We start from the raw sequence: 17691 nt of genomic DNA on the forward strand, positions 1-17691 counted from the left end.
AATTTACAGTACACTGGGTAAGACACGCAACGAAGCATTCATAACGAGAGAGAGAGAGAGAGAGAGAGAGAGAGAGAGAGAGAGAGAGAGAGAGAGAGAGAGAGAGAGAGAGAGAGTTGAAGTTGAAGTCGGAAAGTGTGACAGAGAGCAAGAGCGAGCGAGCAAGAGAGAGAGAGAGAAACAAAGAGAGAGAGAGAGTACGAGGGAAGGCGGGGTGTGAATGGAGAGTCTTACGATAATAACTATATTGGCAACATTCGGAGGCATGTGCAGGCCAACACATTCCGAATTAACCATGAGACTCACCCTAGTAATTGATTGATTTTCACCCATGGCGTTAGCCGGCAAAATATTTCAATCGCCTGATCGAGTGTAAGAGTGGCTGAAACTGTGTTTCTGTGAGTGCAGCACTGTTGCGTTGGTGGTCCAGTGCTAGGGTAGAACCTTGGGAAAGGGCTGGCAGGCAGTTTAGACCACGATGCACCTGAGGAGTTCAGTGGCGCTGAAAGAGACTGGGGGGCCAAGGATGAAAACATAAAGAGAGGAGAGAGACAGGCGAGGAGGGCCGCATGGAACACAGGGCTTTTGATGGACAATTACCAGGGCCCAGTATAGCGCAATGTCTGATAGCCCCACACCACAACCATCCCACTGGCGAGAGATAGAGGGAGGAGGGAGGGAGGACAGAGAGCGAGAGAGAGAGAGAGAGAGAGAGAGAGAGAGAGAGAGAGAGAGAGAGAGAGAGAAGGGTTTCTGGGTTTAGCACACTGCCAATGAATTACAGATTAAAGAGAAAGGTGATAAAGCAAGCAGTGCTTACAGCAGCAGGAACAGAGCATAGATGACATCCCCCCCCACGTGACAACACCGCGTGGTCGCGTGGTGTGTGTGGCGCTGCTGGCATCACACCAGGCGACAGCGGTCTCCCACACGGCCGGGGTTCAATGGGTGAGCGGTCATAGCCAGTGAACCCCCCCCCCCCACCCCCCCACTCCACCTGCTCCCCCACCACCCCCTCAGGCTAAACAACGGCTAAACACTAAATAAAGTAATCTCGGCCACGGGTGACGGCGTGCTGGGTCCCGCCGTGGGTAGGCGGACTCATTTGGTTCCTTGGCTCTCTGGGTTTTTCCCGCTCTCCCACCTCTCTTTAAACAGATTCGGTCGCAGAAGCACCCTCGCAAGTCTTTTGTTATTGTTAAGTGGCGGTTGCGAGACGGTGGCGGCGGCTACTACGCTACGTGTGAATGGCTGGCCAGGCTAGCCAGCCAGCAGGCAGGTGCTTTTGCGTGGGAAATTAATTATAAGAGCCTGCGAGGGTGCATTAACCCACGCCAATCTGCCAAACACTGGAGCAATTTCACACTCGAGCGGACAGAATCATGACCATTCATTTTTCTTCGCAGGTGACGGAAAGAACAAATATGTGTTTGGGATGGCTCAACGAGGTGTGGTGCGTGAGCCATATGGCTCTAATGGCTCCGTCGGGCCGTTATTTACACCTAAGTTATTTAATGTAAAAAGGAACCACAAATAAAATGATCTATACTGGTTGCTTCCGACAGCAAGTCATGACATTATTCAGATCTGAGTAGAGGAGGTGACCCCGACCTTGGGAAACAGGATTAATTATCATCACAGTGGGGTCATTATTATTCACTGATATGTTGGTTTATAAAGGTTTTATTTTTATTCAGGACTTAATTGCAGCAAAAACAACAACTGCTCTAACGCTAGCCATAACATACAGGGCTGTTGCTATCTATATGCAGTTAAAGTGAGGGGTTAGGGTCCCTGAGCAAGGGGATCTCTTTAAATAATTTCTGTAAATTCTTTGGAGGTGACTTGGCTCCTTAGATCAATTTCAATAAGTGAAAGCAAGTCCCAATGGTATGGGTGGGGGAATTGGGAGGGAATAGTTTTTTTGGCCATATAAATATATATATATAATTCAGAATTTATGAAAATTGAGAAAGGGGTTTGTTACATGTGGGAGTCAGATGTGGGTTGGAGCGAGGGCTGTTTGGACGTGGCCTGGAGCCCCCAGAAGGTCAGAAACAGCCCTGCATGCATAATATTTAGGGACTTCCTATCTGTATGGAGAGCAGAGTCATGATCGTTTTCATACCGATTTGGTTTCAGTGGCCCCTCTCAGTCATAGCATTAATCTAACTAGTGGTACTCAGAGCTATTACTAGGTCAATGGAGAGAGTGAGATAATATGCTAGCCGGGGGTTACATAATGAACAAATGTTTGAAGATTAAAGGGCACATGTCAAATCACATTGGCGCAGTAGCGAGTGAACCGATGGTTTGTCACACAAGGTCTGTTTACAGTCAAGCTCTGTTCTGCTCCCTCGGTGCCGAAGTGAGGCTCTGAAAATACACTGCGTTATAACGAATGACAGTGCATGTGGACGTGTGTGTGCACGCATGGACCACCGATACAAGGGGCTATGTTTTTTATGCACAAGCAGACGACGGTATCCCAGTAATTATTTTTTCGGTACAAAAAACAACATAATATTGTTCTGTGAGGAGCCACATAATGTATGCTTGGCTTTTAAACGGGAACCGTTCTTTTTAAGAACAACTTTTATCACCTCTGTCGTCGACTCTCATCTTAGTCCACGGCGATGGGCAGCATACAGCAGATTGCTCTTTTGTCGGGGGGTTTACAGCGCAGGAAAGGAGATTTCATAGCCTTTTGATGTGGTGATTTCAAGTGAGAACGCGGGAGTGTGATGAGAGACATGAGAGAAAAGACTCCAATTAAGGACAGCACACACACACCCTGGGATGCCATGCCATTATTTTTTGAGACCCACTCAAACTCTGACAAAGTATATGAACCACACTCTGCCTCAGGGCTGAGGCAAGTCGAAGGAATGTGTATGCATGCGTCTGTGTGTGTTGTGGGTGTCTGTCCGAATCAAAGCAGAGTATGTGTCTGCACAGCCATGTGCGTGCGTGTGGGCTTGTGTACGCGGGTGCGTTTGTGCACGTGTGTGTGAGTTGCGTGTGTCCATCCGTATCAAAGCAAATGATGTCCGCACACCGGTGTGTGCTTGTGTGCATGTGCGTGCGTTTGTGTGTGTGTGTGTGTGTGTGTGTGTGTGTGTGTGTGTGTGTGTGTGTGTGTGTGTGTGTGTGTGTGTGTGTGTGTGTGTGTGTGTGTGTGTGTGTGTGTGTGTGTCTGTGTGTCTGTGTGTGTGTCTGTGTGTGTGTCTGTCTGTCCAAATCAAAGCAAAGTCTATGTCTGCACAGCCGTTGATGCATGTGTGTGCGCTTGAACATGTGTGCGTCCGCACGTTTCTATTACTTTTTGGCCTTGACACAGGATTTGCTGCTTCTGAAATAACTAGAGAAACAAAGAGATACTGCCCATGGGTGGGAAACAGGGAGGGTCTCTATTTTCCACTTTTCCACGGGTCCTTCAGATAGGTGAGGCGTTCATACTGGTTTTATACTGGTGTTCATGTCCCACACTTATCTTGACATGTTAGGAAAACTGAATTTTCTAAGAGAAAACAAAAAAGCATATGCCAGAAATGATGTCTTGGAAAATATTACTTCACTTTTATACAGCGTTATCAATATTCATCGGGTGGTACGCGGTGCAGTTCTTTTGTTCCAGCGCACGCTGCGTTTGAAGGGTAAATCGATGAAAATGAGTGACATTTCGCTGTAGGTCTTTGCGCGAAACAGGAGGTTTTACAATTGCTAAGTTACAGTTACCATGACACAGAAAGTGTGAGGGTTTGACTCAGCAACTCTCTCTGTGTCCAACCGTGAAGCCCGCGAGTAAAAGTTACACGCGCATGTGAAATAAAGCATTGTTTATGCAGCTGCAGTCTCAGAGGACTAGGTGGCTTATGCCAGCAACTCAATCCTATTCCGATTCTTCAAGACTGTCCAACAGGGGAGTGTGTGTGTGTGTGTGTGGGGGGGGGGGGGTGGGCAAAGCGAGAAAAAGGCGAGAATCCAGCTTTCATGGCTGCTTATATAAATGCAGATGAGAGTTCTCAGAGTCCTTTAAAAAAAAAAATGGGGGAGAAAAGAGTGCACCAATACTGCAGATAAGAGGCAGAAGGTTGGTGCGAGGAGATTTGAATGTGCACAGATCCGTTTGCACCGTTGATATATTTAGCAGAGATTAAAGGGCCCATGTGATGCAACAGCCACACAAACGCTGAAAGACCCATTTTGTTTTGGGTATTTCTTAAGGGTGTCTGGCTGGGGTGTTAAATAATGTTAGGTTCACGCTCCAAATCTGCACATCATTAACCCATGGCCTGGTTTGTAGCCCCTGGTTCGAAGCCGTTTCGGCTGTTAAAAAATGCAAGAGGAACCTTGCAATGTAAGTATCTTACAACCTTCTCCTAGATATTTCTCTGCTTCACGGGCGGCCCAGCCCTTTAATTATACCAACCTATATTTTACATTAGTTCCTCTTGTCATCATGCGATGAGATCCTCTCAAACCTTACATTTCACTTAATATCATGTGAGAATTTATGTCCCCCAAGGAATAGTCTCTTTTTTTTCCTCCTCTACTTCAATGACTCACATTAGGCATTGAAGCGGATCCAAACATTCATCATTCCTAGCGTGGCTGTGATCCCAAGGAAACACCACTGGGCTTAGGCTCCAAAGCTGCAATAAAAGCAACTTGACATTGTGGCTGTCAAACACCATGCCTGGGTCTCAAACAGCCTCCTTCAACCCAAGTGGATGAGAGGAATAAATAGGAATTTGGCTCCGGGAACGTGGATACAGTATATCAATCAAAGTGCTCCTCCATAAATCATCCACCAAAGACAGAATTCCTTAATAGTTTCCCAGGTTTTTTTTTCTTTCCCTTTGTTATTGTTTGTTATTCTCTTTCCATTGCAGAATCACTCCGTTGTCGTCAGGGGGGGATGAGATCGCAGCCTTCGGAAGACCACCTTGACGCCCAAGATGAATTCCCTGTGTTTCTATTCAAACAGCACTTGGGTAATAGGTTGGGCGCGGGTGAACACCTCGCCCCAAACACAAATTAGCGAGACTGATGTCTTTGTGTCAGTTTATCTAATTATGCCAGCGGGAATGCGCCCGGCCGGCCCTGAGAGCGCGAGCCTGTGAAAGGGGAATCTAAACCCGGTGCCAGTGCCAGGACTCCTGGGTTGTAGCTCCGGACCTCTCGGCTCTCCCTGAGCAATCGCGGAGACGGAAGCTGCCAGCGGCATTGTGGTGGAAGCCTGAGGGCGACATACCGCAGGACTAGCTAATTGCTCCGGTTTCGGCGCTTCGGCGCGATGCCACCTCAAATATTTCCCCCTGGTTTGAATGCCCTCCTTAACTCATGGGATCTGCCTACGTTTCTCAGCGGGCACATGGCGAGAATAAACACAAACCGGAGGGGTGGGGGACTCTGTGGTGCTCATCCACAGGTAGCTTATTTTGGAATTCTCACTGCGGTGGGGTCTTGGGGTGTCGGTTCTTTTTGAAACAGGGCAGACTCGATTACAGAAGAACACGGAAACCATAAGCATTAGGGCGGCTGGCGACTTACCGAGCCGGGGGAATTTGCTGATGCCTATAATGTCCCACTTGTTTCTGTGATGATGGAACAGGCCCGACCTATGGGGAGACATTCAAACACGGCGCTGAAGATCCAATTATTGACCAGAACAGATGTTGTGTTCTTATATAAGGGCTACGGCTGTCATGTCGACCAACAAGAACTCAATCATCCATTCAACTCTTTCAGGTGAAAAGTGGCAACTGGGTTCCGGGCTGTACTACATCCAATCTCCTCTTGCCTGGACCTGTGTTCATGGTCTACTACATCTGTCTTTTTTCACAGGGATAAAAATGCAGTACAAGAGAGAGAACAACAATGGCTAAAGCAAAGGGGTGTCTAGCGTGTGTGTGCCTATTAAGAGGCCTGATAAGACGCCAGCGTCTCAGGACTCAGTCATAATTATTCGATCATGCAGGGAGAGGGAATAGGAGGCCACTGGCAAAGATTTTCTACAGGTCAATAATCCAATAGTTCCTTGTGGCCTCAGGCGTGGAGTTCAGCCCCACATCCACCATGACGTGTGTGTGTGTGTGTGTGTGTGTGTGTGTGTGTGTGTGTGTGTGTGTGTGTGTGTGTGTGTGTGTGTGTGTGTGTGTGTGTGTGTGTGTGTGTGTGTGTGTGTGTGTGTGTGTGTCTGTGTGTGTCTGTGTGCGGAGGGCTGTCCACGATGTGTCTGAACAACACCACTAATCTTGACCCACTGAACAGACCTGAAAAAAAGAAAAAAAGAAGTGTCAATATGAAACTGGGACATGAAAACCCAGTCAACCATCTGCTGTCGCTGCGCTAGATTGCCGTTTTACGTAGATCCCTGATAATAGAGACCACATTTACATCCCCGCGTTGTAATCAAACACAGCAATGTGACATGTGAGCTGCTTCAATCATGCCTTTTTTCCTTCTTTTTTGGTGCAGTGTCTTTATTTCATATTCATGACCCCCACTCAGCATGAAGTATTAACACAAACTCCTTTTTGAAGCAAACGACATACTGGGGCACTTAGAGGTAGTTGCACTGCCCTCGGCGAGAGGCAAAGAAAAGAGGACTGGCACACTGGCCCCAAGCAAGGGCCGGAGAAGTCCTACAAAAGAGAAATCACGGCTGCCACTCGCTACAAAACACGCATATAGTTCCCCATGCCTGCCGTCTATGTATCCATAGCGGGATATATTGGCCAACAAAGAACAGCCATACCCGAGCCTGCATGGGCAAATATTTGAGTGTTTCTCCATAGTGTTTAGGGCTTGATGTATGCGGTTATACACAGGGCCAGGTGCCAAGTGCACGGTCAGCAATCCAGTGGTCGAGTTGGCCAATAGGGGGCGGGTAGGGGGAGGGTGGGCGGCTTCGGGAACTCGCTGACAGGGGATATTATAAGATAAATAAAACAAACGGTTCAAGTGCATCCATAATTACCTTTGAAATGGAACATCTCCACTTCCTCTGGAGATGCTGCATGCTTTCTGTGTGTATTTGCCCGGAACTATATCATACTTGACATTATGGAGTGTTTTTATCCCCAATTTCAAGAGTGAATCCGTGGTTTTGTATAAATAATAAGTACGGTCAAAACCTCTAAAAAGGGTACCCTCTGCCAAACAATAATGCATATACATATATCATTAGTGGCTGTGTGTGTGCAATGGCATAGGAATGGCTTGGAACATAATGCTTGGGAAATGATGTTTTCTATACATGTGCATCTATCTAAAGAAAGAGCAATCCAACTATAATAAGGTTGAGTTACTTGAAAATATATACCGTTGTCTGATCAAAGCCTATTTCTGTGCTGCAGAATCAATCTCCATGTTAAGATTAGCTGACTTGAGTGTCTATGTATGAGTCTACGTATGTGTGTGTGTGTGTGTGTGTGTGTGTGTGTGTGTGTGTGTGTGTGTGTGTGTGTGTGTGTGTGTGTGTGTGTGTGTGTGTGTGTGTGTGTGTGTGTGTGTGTGTGTGTGTGTGTGTGTGTGCACGTGAGTGGGCAATGCATATGTGTGTGTGTGTGTTCTGCACAGTGTATGCGTCCGCTTTGTTCTGTGTGTTTCCAGGACATGTTCATTCAGCCTTCTGAAAAATGTAATAGCTGCCTCCATATTAAACTGCCTATCTTATTACCTGCCCTTAAAACGGCTGTGCAACAATCACAGCGAGAGAGAGGGGAGGAGAGTGGAAGAGACTGGGGGAGGGAGAGGCTGGGGAGGGCAAAAGAGAGAGAGAGAGGGGGTGGAGGGAGAGAGAGAGAGGGGAGGAGATAGAGAGAGAGAGGGGGTGGAGGGAGAGAGAGAGGGGAGGAGAGAGAGAGAGAGAGAGAGAGAGAGAGAGAGAGAGAGAGAGAGAGAGAGAGAGAGAGAGAGGGGGGGGGGAGGAGAGAAGGGGAGGAGAGAGAGAGAGAGAGAGATAGAGAGAGTGAGAGAGGGGGTGGAGAAAGAGATATAGAGGGGGAGGGAGAGAGGGGGGTGGAGGGAGAGAGAGAGGAGGAGGGAGATAAAACGAAGGGGGGGGAGAGAGAGCTAGAGAGAGGGAAGTGGAGAGGGAGCGATAGAGAGGGAGAGAAAGTGAGACACTCCTAGGGCACTGTTCCAAAGCGTAGAGCCTCATTTTAAAACGTGACTTTGTGGCCCCTTGCTTGTAAAATACGCTCACCCTTATCCACAGGATCCCACAAGGCAGATAAATATTAAATAACCAATCAGCCCGGATCAATACGCGACACAGTAACTCTTGAGAGGAGAAGCCTCCACAGTGGTCAAGGGAGGAAACGTCGTGGTTGCAGAGAGAGCGAGAGAGACACCACCGGGGGCGTCTTGGCGGGGGGGCAGGAGGGGCGGAGTCAAGGCGGACAACCTCATCACGGCTGGGAAATGATTGAACATCAAATCTCATTAAGTCGGCTCCCCCACAACAAGTCATTACACGAGGAGGGGCTGATTAACCCAACAGCAGTGCTCCCGGCTCTGCAAAGTACAGCCACATTTAGCTCTGTGGACGCGTGTCACCCGCCCAGCACCGTCACGTCCTCCGCCACCACCAGCCACCAAGCACGCAAGCACACACACACACACACACACACACACACATACATACATACGCATGCAAACATACGGAAGCACACGCGCACAAACACACACACATACATGTGCAAAAGTAGACACGCACGCACCCGCACACACTTAACATGCACACACACGCGCGCAGGCACCTGCACACACACTCACATGCACACACACACGTACGCGGGCACACACACACATGCACTGGAACACACACATACATGTACACGTGCACACATACACACACACACACACACACACACAGTCTCCGCCTGGTGCCATCTCATTCCTATGTTCATTAAAAGCCAAGTGGCGGAAGTAATGTGAACGCTGACATCAGAATAACAATGGCCTGCCCACCGCCGTCATGGTAATGCAACTGGGAGGACACCCGTGATGGACAGACAGCTACTAATGGGCGCCCGCTCCTTCCTGTCCTTCATTATATGCTTTTTTTTTTAGGGGAGGGACGGGGTGGGGGCGAGGCGGCGGGAGAGAGGGGTTCATGGGTGGTATGGATTTTTAGCGTGGTAACAGGTGAGGAGGAAGACGGGAGAGAGACACAGACGGAGAGGGGGAGAGAAAGGAGGTGAGGTGAGAAAATATATTTTTAATGTAACAGGTAAGGAGGGAGACAGCGAGAGAAGAGATAAGGAGAGAGGGAGGGAGAAAGGGGGGTTAGACAGAGATAATGGGGGGGGGGGGTAGAGAGAGAAATGTTTATGTAACCGGTGAAAGGGGAGAGAGTTAGGAAGGGAAGGGCGGGAGGGAGATAGGGAGGTGGGAGAGATTATTAGTGTGGTAACAGGTGAGAAGGGAGAGATGCAGAGAGATAAGTAGAGAGGGGGGGGGGTTAGGAAGCTGTGTAGTGATTTTGTAAGTAGTAACAAGGGGATGGAAATGGCTTGATAGAATTAGTGTGCGGTGGAGCTGTTGGCCGGCTGTTAAAATATCTGTTTATTCCCCAATTACTCTTGTGTACCCGTCGGGACATATGTGTTATTAATCCATCTCCATTGATATTTTAATTCTTATTTTGATAGGCAGTGCAAATGCCCATGTGTGGCATGTTGCTTATATATAATACATTTCACAGGAAAACACTCCACTCCACATTCCATTATTTTACGTCAATACATTTCGTCTTTGAAGGTATTCATGGGTGAGAGAGTGAGAGAGTAAGTGAGAGAGTGAGAGAGCGAGAGAGCGAGAGAGAGAGAGAGAGAGAGAGAGAGAGAGAGAGAGAGAGAGAGAGAGAGAGAACACCCTTATTAGCATTCAACAGAGTCGCAGCCGCTGCAGCCTTTCTCTCCTTCTCCCCGTCTGTCTCCATCCCTCTCTCAATATATTTGTTTCTCTAACCCTCTCTTTCGCTCTCCCTCCTGTTCTCTCTCTCGTTGCTCTATTACTCTCACTCTCTCGCAGATGCCATAGTGATTGCTATGCCTTCCCCTCTAGCATACAGTCATCGCTAAACACACTTGCGACGTTTGTACGCACACACACACACACACACACACACGCACCCACATACCCATAGTCTCGATAACTTCAGCCCACCCCAATGGGACACAAATCACTGAGTGCATTTGAACATCATCACCGGCCTTTACCTATAAAGAACACCAATAAAAAAAGCAAGCCTTTTCGATTGAAGCGTTTAAAGCCCATATGTAAAGTGGCAGCCAGTGGAGTACATTAAGTGATTGTAGTGGAGCAGTTGTTTCTGCTCCATAGAGAGAGAGAGAGAGAGAGAGAGAGAGAGAGAGAGAGAGAGAGAGAGAGAGAGAGAGAGAGAGAGAGAGAGACTGGAACACACCCACACAGTGTGGAAACCGTGAACTACGAGGGTCGTTTTGTCTCTGTTGCAGTCAGTGATGCCCTGTTCTAGCATTGGTAGCATACATAGCAAGATATGCTAGTTTTGAGAGACTGTTAGAAAAGCACCAAGGACGTAATGCTAAGCTTTTTAATAGAATGAGTAAGCTCTCTGGGTCACACACATAAACACCCCCCCCCCCCCCCCACGCACGCAAGCACGCACAGACAAACACCCACGTACATTTCACACACGTAACTTCAAAGCTGTGTAAAATGACTGACTTGTCAAATCTCCCGTTGGCCTCATAATTGTGCTGCGGCCCAGGCTGCCAGCACAGAAGGCGGTGGATGTGAGACATCTATAACTGATCTATCCCTTCAACCTCCAAACGCGGGGAATCTTCCCGGGCCATTTAATTACATCTTCAGCGGGGGAGCTTGGAAACCTCATTGTGTGAGGAGGATAAATACGTTGAGAAAACGTGAATGGTGGGAAAGGAATCCGACCCAGACCGGAGGGGAATGGGTTTAAAGATGAGGGACACACGCAAAGTGAGGTGTGCTGGACAGTTTCGCCCTTCTTTCCTGCGCACGCGCACACACACACACACACACACACACACACACACACACACACACACACACACACACACACACACACACACACACACACACACACACACACACACACACACACACACACACACACACACCCACCCACTCAACCTCACGAGCGCTCATTCATGCCAATGCTCGCCTCAAAAATTAGCAATGTGGCAGGCATCTCCTCCGCGTCCTCCACCTGCGATCAACGAGCCAGTCCCCCGGGGGCGGCGAGCTCCACATCCTTGGAACCGGGATGTTTAACTGATGACTAAAGGAGATATAAATCACTTTCCCTGCAGTTGAGGGCCTCTGACAAGTCAGCCGGTACAACAGCACCGAGCTAACGGCTAGTGTCGATACACCCGAAACACGGCTGAGATGATTGGTAGCCGGTCGACGCGCCCATGACACATGAGGATTACCTTATGCTAAGGCGGTCGACAGAATGTCTAATATATGGAAGGAGGGGCAGGCGGAACCGTCGGCGCGTCCGTCAAGTGGAACACCCCGAGAGACCAGGGTGTCTGCACCGAAGTGCGTAAAGCACGCGTTAATGTAGGGCTCCTCATTAGGGCAGGCTGAGGACAACAGGGACCACACGCTCGCACACACCCACGCGCGTAAACACACACCCATGATGGATCTAAAAAGAAAGAAAGAAAGAAAGAAAGAAAGAAAGAAAGAAAGAAAGAAAGAAAGAAAGAAAGAAAGAAAGAAAGAAAGAAAGAAAGAAAGAAATGGATCCCACTGGATGTTGGACTGGGAACCGAACTCGGATCGAGCCGCTCACATATAACTCGTCAGCCTTGATTGTGTAGACAACTAAGGCATGCAGCTACGTCGGGCTCGATGGTCACAAATCACTCTGGCCAAAAAGTCAATTAAAGAGGCCGCTAAAAAACATTTTACATCTAATTACATCACACAAATCATCCCGGACAAGCGCGCACGCGTGTTCGCGCCGGCCATGGATTTGCAATACAAAGACGCCCACCACCGCAGAGCTCGGGCCGACGTTATGGACTTTTTTCTAAGCTTCCATTGTGAACCGAGTTTTTAGCATAATTACCTGTGTCTGTGCCACTCTGCTGATTCTATTACTTTTTACTGCCCCCTTTCTCCCTCGAATCGTGGAGGCTTATTATAAAAGTGACTTTAAATGGAGGGATAGGGGGCTCCTTAACGTTGGCACCATTTCAATGGATTGTGTGCGCGCACACGCTCTCGCACGCGCGCGCGCACACACACACACACACACACACTTCTTAAATGTCTCCAAAGCCACACAATCCGAGGGGAAATTGTGTTGCTTGAGTTCACTCGCATTAGAGGGAGAGGAGGCTTGGAAAGATGTTATGTAACCGCTATTGGAAGCTTCCTATTCAAACGTGAATTAAGATACATCCTACATTTTTCTTTGTGGTCCGAATCATTACTTTCATGCATTCATTTATTCATTAGGCCTAAGCATAAGTAGGTCAATGATACCCTCCCCAAACCTCTACCCACAACCCAGGGTAGATCATTAATTAAACAGCATTATTGTATGTCAAATACGAACACAAAAGCTCATATGACATAGAGGTTCAACACATTTTTAATTAACATCAGCCAGAGACCCTGGTTTCAACCACGACCGCATAAAGGTTTCATCTGTTTTTGTTTTGTCTTTTCTCATGAGACTGTCTTGCTATCTACGTTCTTAACCTAGCATGGACACACTGGTGTATCACTGTGTATTTTGAACAGTGCCTAACAAGAAGAGTACAATTGGATGTTGATGGACGCATTGAGCTCCTGCAACCTTTGGCTGCCCACGGCTCTTAATGGAGTCTTTGGTTAGTGTGGTCAGTCGGTTCAAGCGGAGAAGCCCAATGGAAAGCATTTTGTTTTTCTTTCCAAGAGGCCTTTTAGCGGTGAACCCCTATAGGACAAAGCACCATGTCTACAATGATTAGGTTTATAAAGGCTTAGAAGCCCAATATCACATTACTAATTGCATTTCTTCAAAAAAGATCAAAGTGATGTTTCATTAAAAAAAAAAGATTTACCTTACGTCTGTAGGAGCGACGCCATGTGCACAATGTACGTTGTCGTTCACGTAGCACTCTATTGTTCTGACAGACGGCACGTAGTGCACGCTTGGCCGTATCCCCTGCCATCCAGCAGTAGCTTTGACTTTTAGATGCGTGTTGTTGAACCCGAAACCTCAAGACAAACGCTGGCGAAAAATGTATTAATAAGAAAATGTCAGTATTAATGATATCCTGACAAGGTTAAGCTTGCGAGGTCACCCGAACCGCTGGAAGACCTTCAAGCCTCATAAAATGTGTTCCCTTTACTACTTTGAGGTCTCTCATGTGTCGAGTACCAGTGTTTATGCTGTATTAATATTGATAGAGGCGGGTTGGCATTTCATTGTTTGTGCTTGCTGTTGAATAACACATGTGAAGAAGAGAGCAATACACAAGACTTCAGAATCAAACAGAGAAAGCATTGTGGTTTGATATTTAGACGTTATTGCACCCATCAAATAATTTACTTTTGAAAAATAATTAATTGTCTAACAAGCTTTGCAGACAGCAAACACAAATCCTAGCAACTCCATTTCCAGGCTATTAAAAAGGTCATTAGCAAACTAAACATAATGACAATTTCCCTACATTTGGCCCAACTTGGCAAAGATTTTCCTGGCACTTTTTGGTGCAATAGATCTGAAATGATGCTTTCATCATTCTGTGTGCAGGGCTGCTGTGTGCCTGGGCATCGCAGTGCCCCCCACTAAGTCACTTTTATAGTGGGAATAAACTGCTGCGTTCAGAGTTCCATCCAGCCGGTCATATTTAACATATTTATGCTCCGCAGTGAGCCAAGCCAATATGTCTGAAGTGTCCACCAATACAGTCGGCAGCTTGTCAGTCTGGCTTCCTATGGACATTGCCAATCCCTTCACACCTGGTTGAGAACTAATACTTCATAGGCCTTATTCTGTCAATGCTTTTTGTTTAGCTGGACAGCCAGAAGTCCACCCCCCCCCCCAATCCTCTCCCTCCGGCTGCCACTCTCTCTGTCCCTCTCCCTCTCTTTATGAAATAATGGGAATCTTTGAGAAAACCTTCCCCCTATTGATTAAACTGTCATACTGCACTAGTGTGATTGATCACTCCTCATTCAATCATGTCGCTGGCTTGAGTGACAGAAAAACAGAGGGGGATAGGGAGCAGGATCTTCAGTGGGTGGTCTGGCATGAAGTGCTGTGGTGTTACCACTGCATGGGATTTACATTGTAATCATACAAGGTGGGGCTCTAACCAGACAGGTTGTATTGCTTCACTATTCTGGGGAAAACCATCTAGGGTTAGACCACTCCGACTGTGTGGTTCCATAAAAATACACCTGTAAATGGAGGACAGTACAGGGTTTTGAAGCACTGGGCAATAACTCACCAACACGTTGCATCCTATTGAGCGTGATATGGGTTATTTAATTGCAGCATTGTGTGTACAGCACAGCATCACCAATGTGTTGGCGGGGCATATACAGCCAGTCAATAAAGCAGTGTACACGGATAGCTACTTCATTATGCACAGCCCGGAGTTGAGGCTTCAGCAGTCCCTCTTATTACCTTTGAGAAAGTGAATTACTCTGAGGAGCACTGGCCCTCCCACTACGCAGACAACTCGCTTTACTACCAATCCGGCTGAAGTAGCTACTGCACCACTGCCTCCAAACTTCCATCATGAAAGGACTGATTCAAGAGGACTTAATTATTTTTGATCCGCAGTGCAGATCTGACAGAACGACATGAAAGACAGCGCATCCATCTCATTTGTTTATTTAGAAATAAAGCCAGTACATAGATATGCAAAACAGTCTGCGGCAGGGAAGGCCGCGGCGCAGACGATTTCCCCAGCAAAGTAGTATGAACACTCTTCACCTCACAGCAAAAGTCCATCTTGGGAGGAAATTAAACATCAGCTTTTCTAATGCCTGATGCCAACGCTATGAAATATACCCCCACACCGTCCACTACATATGCGTCCAGTCGGCCCCAGCTATAAGAGAAGTTAAACGTGTGAAATGTAACTTTTTTTAGGCCGAGATGTTCACCGATGTGAAGTTTTTCAGAGGATCGGATATAAGTGGTGTGAAAAAAAAGGACCACCGAGTTCGGGGATTCTACTGAAGGAAAAAACACTTAACATGTTTACCTCTGCGTTTTTAAAGCCCAGAGACTCAGGAGGTGTCTTCAAAGACTTGATTGATTAAAACAAGCCAAAATAGTGGGAGTTTTCAAAAACGTTTTAGTCTGGAAAACATCTTTATTAGTGTTTAAGCGTTTAAAGTCTTTAAGGCTCAGGGTGTGCTTTAACTGACAGAGCGAGAACGAGCCGTAAGAAACACTCACCCACCTGTTGGACCAAAATAAAATACAAAATATTGATCCTAAAATGTGGACGCATTTACACTCGTTGACAGGTCGAAAAAAGAGCATGCTGCTGTGGAGAGGGTTGATGCATGGTTCATACTTGTTATGCCCGCTGGGCACTGGTGGACCCAAAGTAGCTGGGGATGGAAACGAGACCTTGTCTCCATGTGTGCACTTGAGCTCAATTGTTGTGGAGGGGTGTGTGTGTGTGTGTGTGTGTGTGTGTGTGTGTGTGTGTGTGTGTGTGTGTGTGTGTGTGTGTGTGTGTGTGGCAGGCTTATCTACCAACACAGAAGGCTGGAGAGAGTGCTCTCCATCACCTTTGGTTAACCGAAGCACAATGTAAAAAATATATTACGGAGCTCGTGAAACCCAGTGTTGGGTTCTTAAAGGAAAGGAAATACATTTATCACGTAGGAAGGCAGGTCACAGGTCAAGCATCGGAGGAAACATTTAGTGTTTGAGAAATCATGTAGAAATATGACAAATATTGTATAAAAGATACAATAGAATAATGGTCACTTTGGTTTCTCTGAGCAATGACAAAAGCATCGACCGGACTAGTTTTAGCACACCGCAGTTGCCACATTTAATGCTTCTGTTAGGCAGTGGATCATTTGCATAGTTAATTTTCGCACTACACATCAAAATCAATGTTTTGCCCCTATGAAATAAAAAATAAAAAATAAACACCACAGTGGCCCCTCCATATAATTGTAAAATAGGTTAAAATACAAAATACACAAGCTCTTAATAAACAGGTATTGGAATTAAGCTCCTATCTATGGTTCCCTATATTCCACATAAACAAGGTGTTGGGGTCACACAAGAGGGATGGGCCACCTTCGTCCAGTTTGCTAATTGTATTTCCCCAGAAAGAAATGAACAAAAGAAATGAACAAACGACAAAAACTAACATGAAATACACGGGGGGGAGGGGGGGGGACAAAAACATTGGAATAATTTGACGCGGTGAGAACGAGCGTGGAGCATCGTGTGGCTCCGTTAGGGTCGCTACTGCGAAGACAAACGGCGGGCCGCTCACCCTCAAGCTTGCAATACACAGGAATACGCTGCAGGAAGCCTACAGTATAGAATGATTCTTGATTCTGCGGGCTAGAAACACAACAAAGGAATTAATAAAATACCAATCTCTCGCCCTGCTCCGGGACACCGCCCGCCCCCCCCCCCTTAGATGCTGTCCATGGCCTTGAACTCGCTGAGGGCCTGCACCGGGTTGATGTGCTTCTTCTGGGAGGAGCGCTTGACCTTGTTGGTGTGGGGGTCCTCCTGCTTCTCCCGCTTCACCAGCGGCTTCTTCTCGGGGGCCTTCATCCTCCAGGAGATGGCGGGCATGTTGAGGGACTGCATGGCCTGGCTCTTCTGGTACTTGGTGGAGGCCACGTAGGAGGCCTTGACGGTGGACACCACCGTGTTCATCAGGTTCTTGGCCGCCTGGATCAGGGACATGGCGCTGTCCACCTGCACGTACAGGAACTCCTGCGGGGGGGAGAAAACACACGGCGACGACAGTGCGTTAGAGTGACTGTTTGCGTGTTAATCCGTTCCGGTTCGTCCACTTTGATCGGGGAACGGAAGGTCCAACACCGGAGACAATACAAAATAATGAAACTAAATAACGACCTTTACCGACATTTATTCGACATCCTAACAGGTGTGAAATTTCTCAGAATATGAAAAAAGGTCATCCTAATTTAATCTCCTCAAAGTAATAGCCTCAGAGGCTGTAAAGACACTTGATGGGTAGTGCTGAGAAACGACGTCTCGTTTCAGGCCCGGAGAACACAGGAACTTATCTTCTGCCCAGGAAATGGATGGACTTTGAACAATTACACCGGCACAAGTAATTAGCTGGCCCTGCTCCTGAAGGTTTGGGAGGTGCTGCTATGGGTTAGTCATCATCTATCATCTGCTCTGGGAGCTTAGCTAGCATTTAAACAACGGGAGTAAACCCCCATAACGTCAATGCCCTTATCTTCGGGGTTTGAAACGCTGGGCTGTTAAACTATCAGTGGGCTAATTAGTACGGCATGCAATGCAACGAAGCTTTTAGAACAAACCGCTGGGTTTTGGACACGGGCAAACGTTTAAAAAACATACAGTAATTGCATATTAGTTCCTAGTGCATCGGTCAATTAAATATATAGAGAGGCCGTCATACAGTGGTAGGGTAAAAAGGAAGAGGAAATGGC

The 17691-nt window shown here is 47.2% G+C and overlaps 1 protein-coding gene across 1 annotated transcript in view; it reads right to left on the minus strand.

The window, feature by feature from the left end:
* Window positions 1-14848: 14848 nt before the first annotated feature.
* ctnna1 (catenin (cadherin-associated protein), alpha 1) overlaps window positions 14849-17691 on the minus strand; it is a 76106-nt gene continuing 73263 nt past the window's right edge. The window contains exon 18 of the mRNA XM_056600412.1: window positions 14849-16978. Within this exon, the coding sequence (XP_056456387.1) occupies window positions 16670-16978 (309 nt within the window). The 3' untranslated portion in view covers window positions 14849-16669. The remainder of the gene's footprint in view (window positions 16979-17691) is intronic.

The sequence above is a fragment of the Gadus chalcogrammus genome, chromosome 10 (assembly GCF_026213295.1).
Source record: "Gadus chalcogrammus isolate NIFS_2021 chromosome 10, NIFS_Gcha_1.0, whole genome shotgun sequence".
Lineage (NCBI taxonomy): Eukaryota > Metazoa > Chordata > Actinopteri > Gadiformes > Gadidae > Gadus > Gadus chalcogrammus.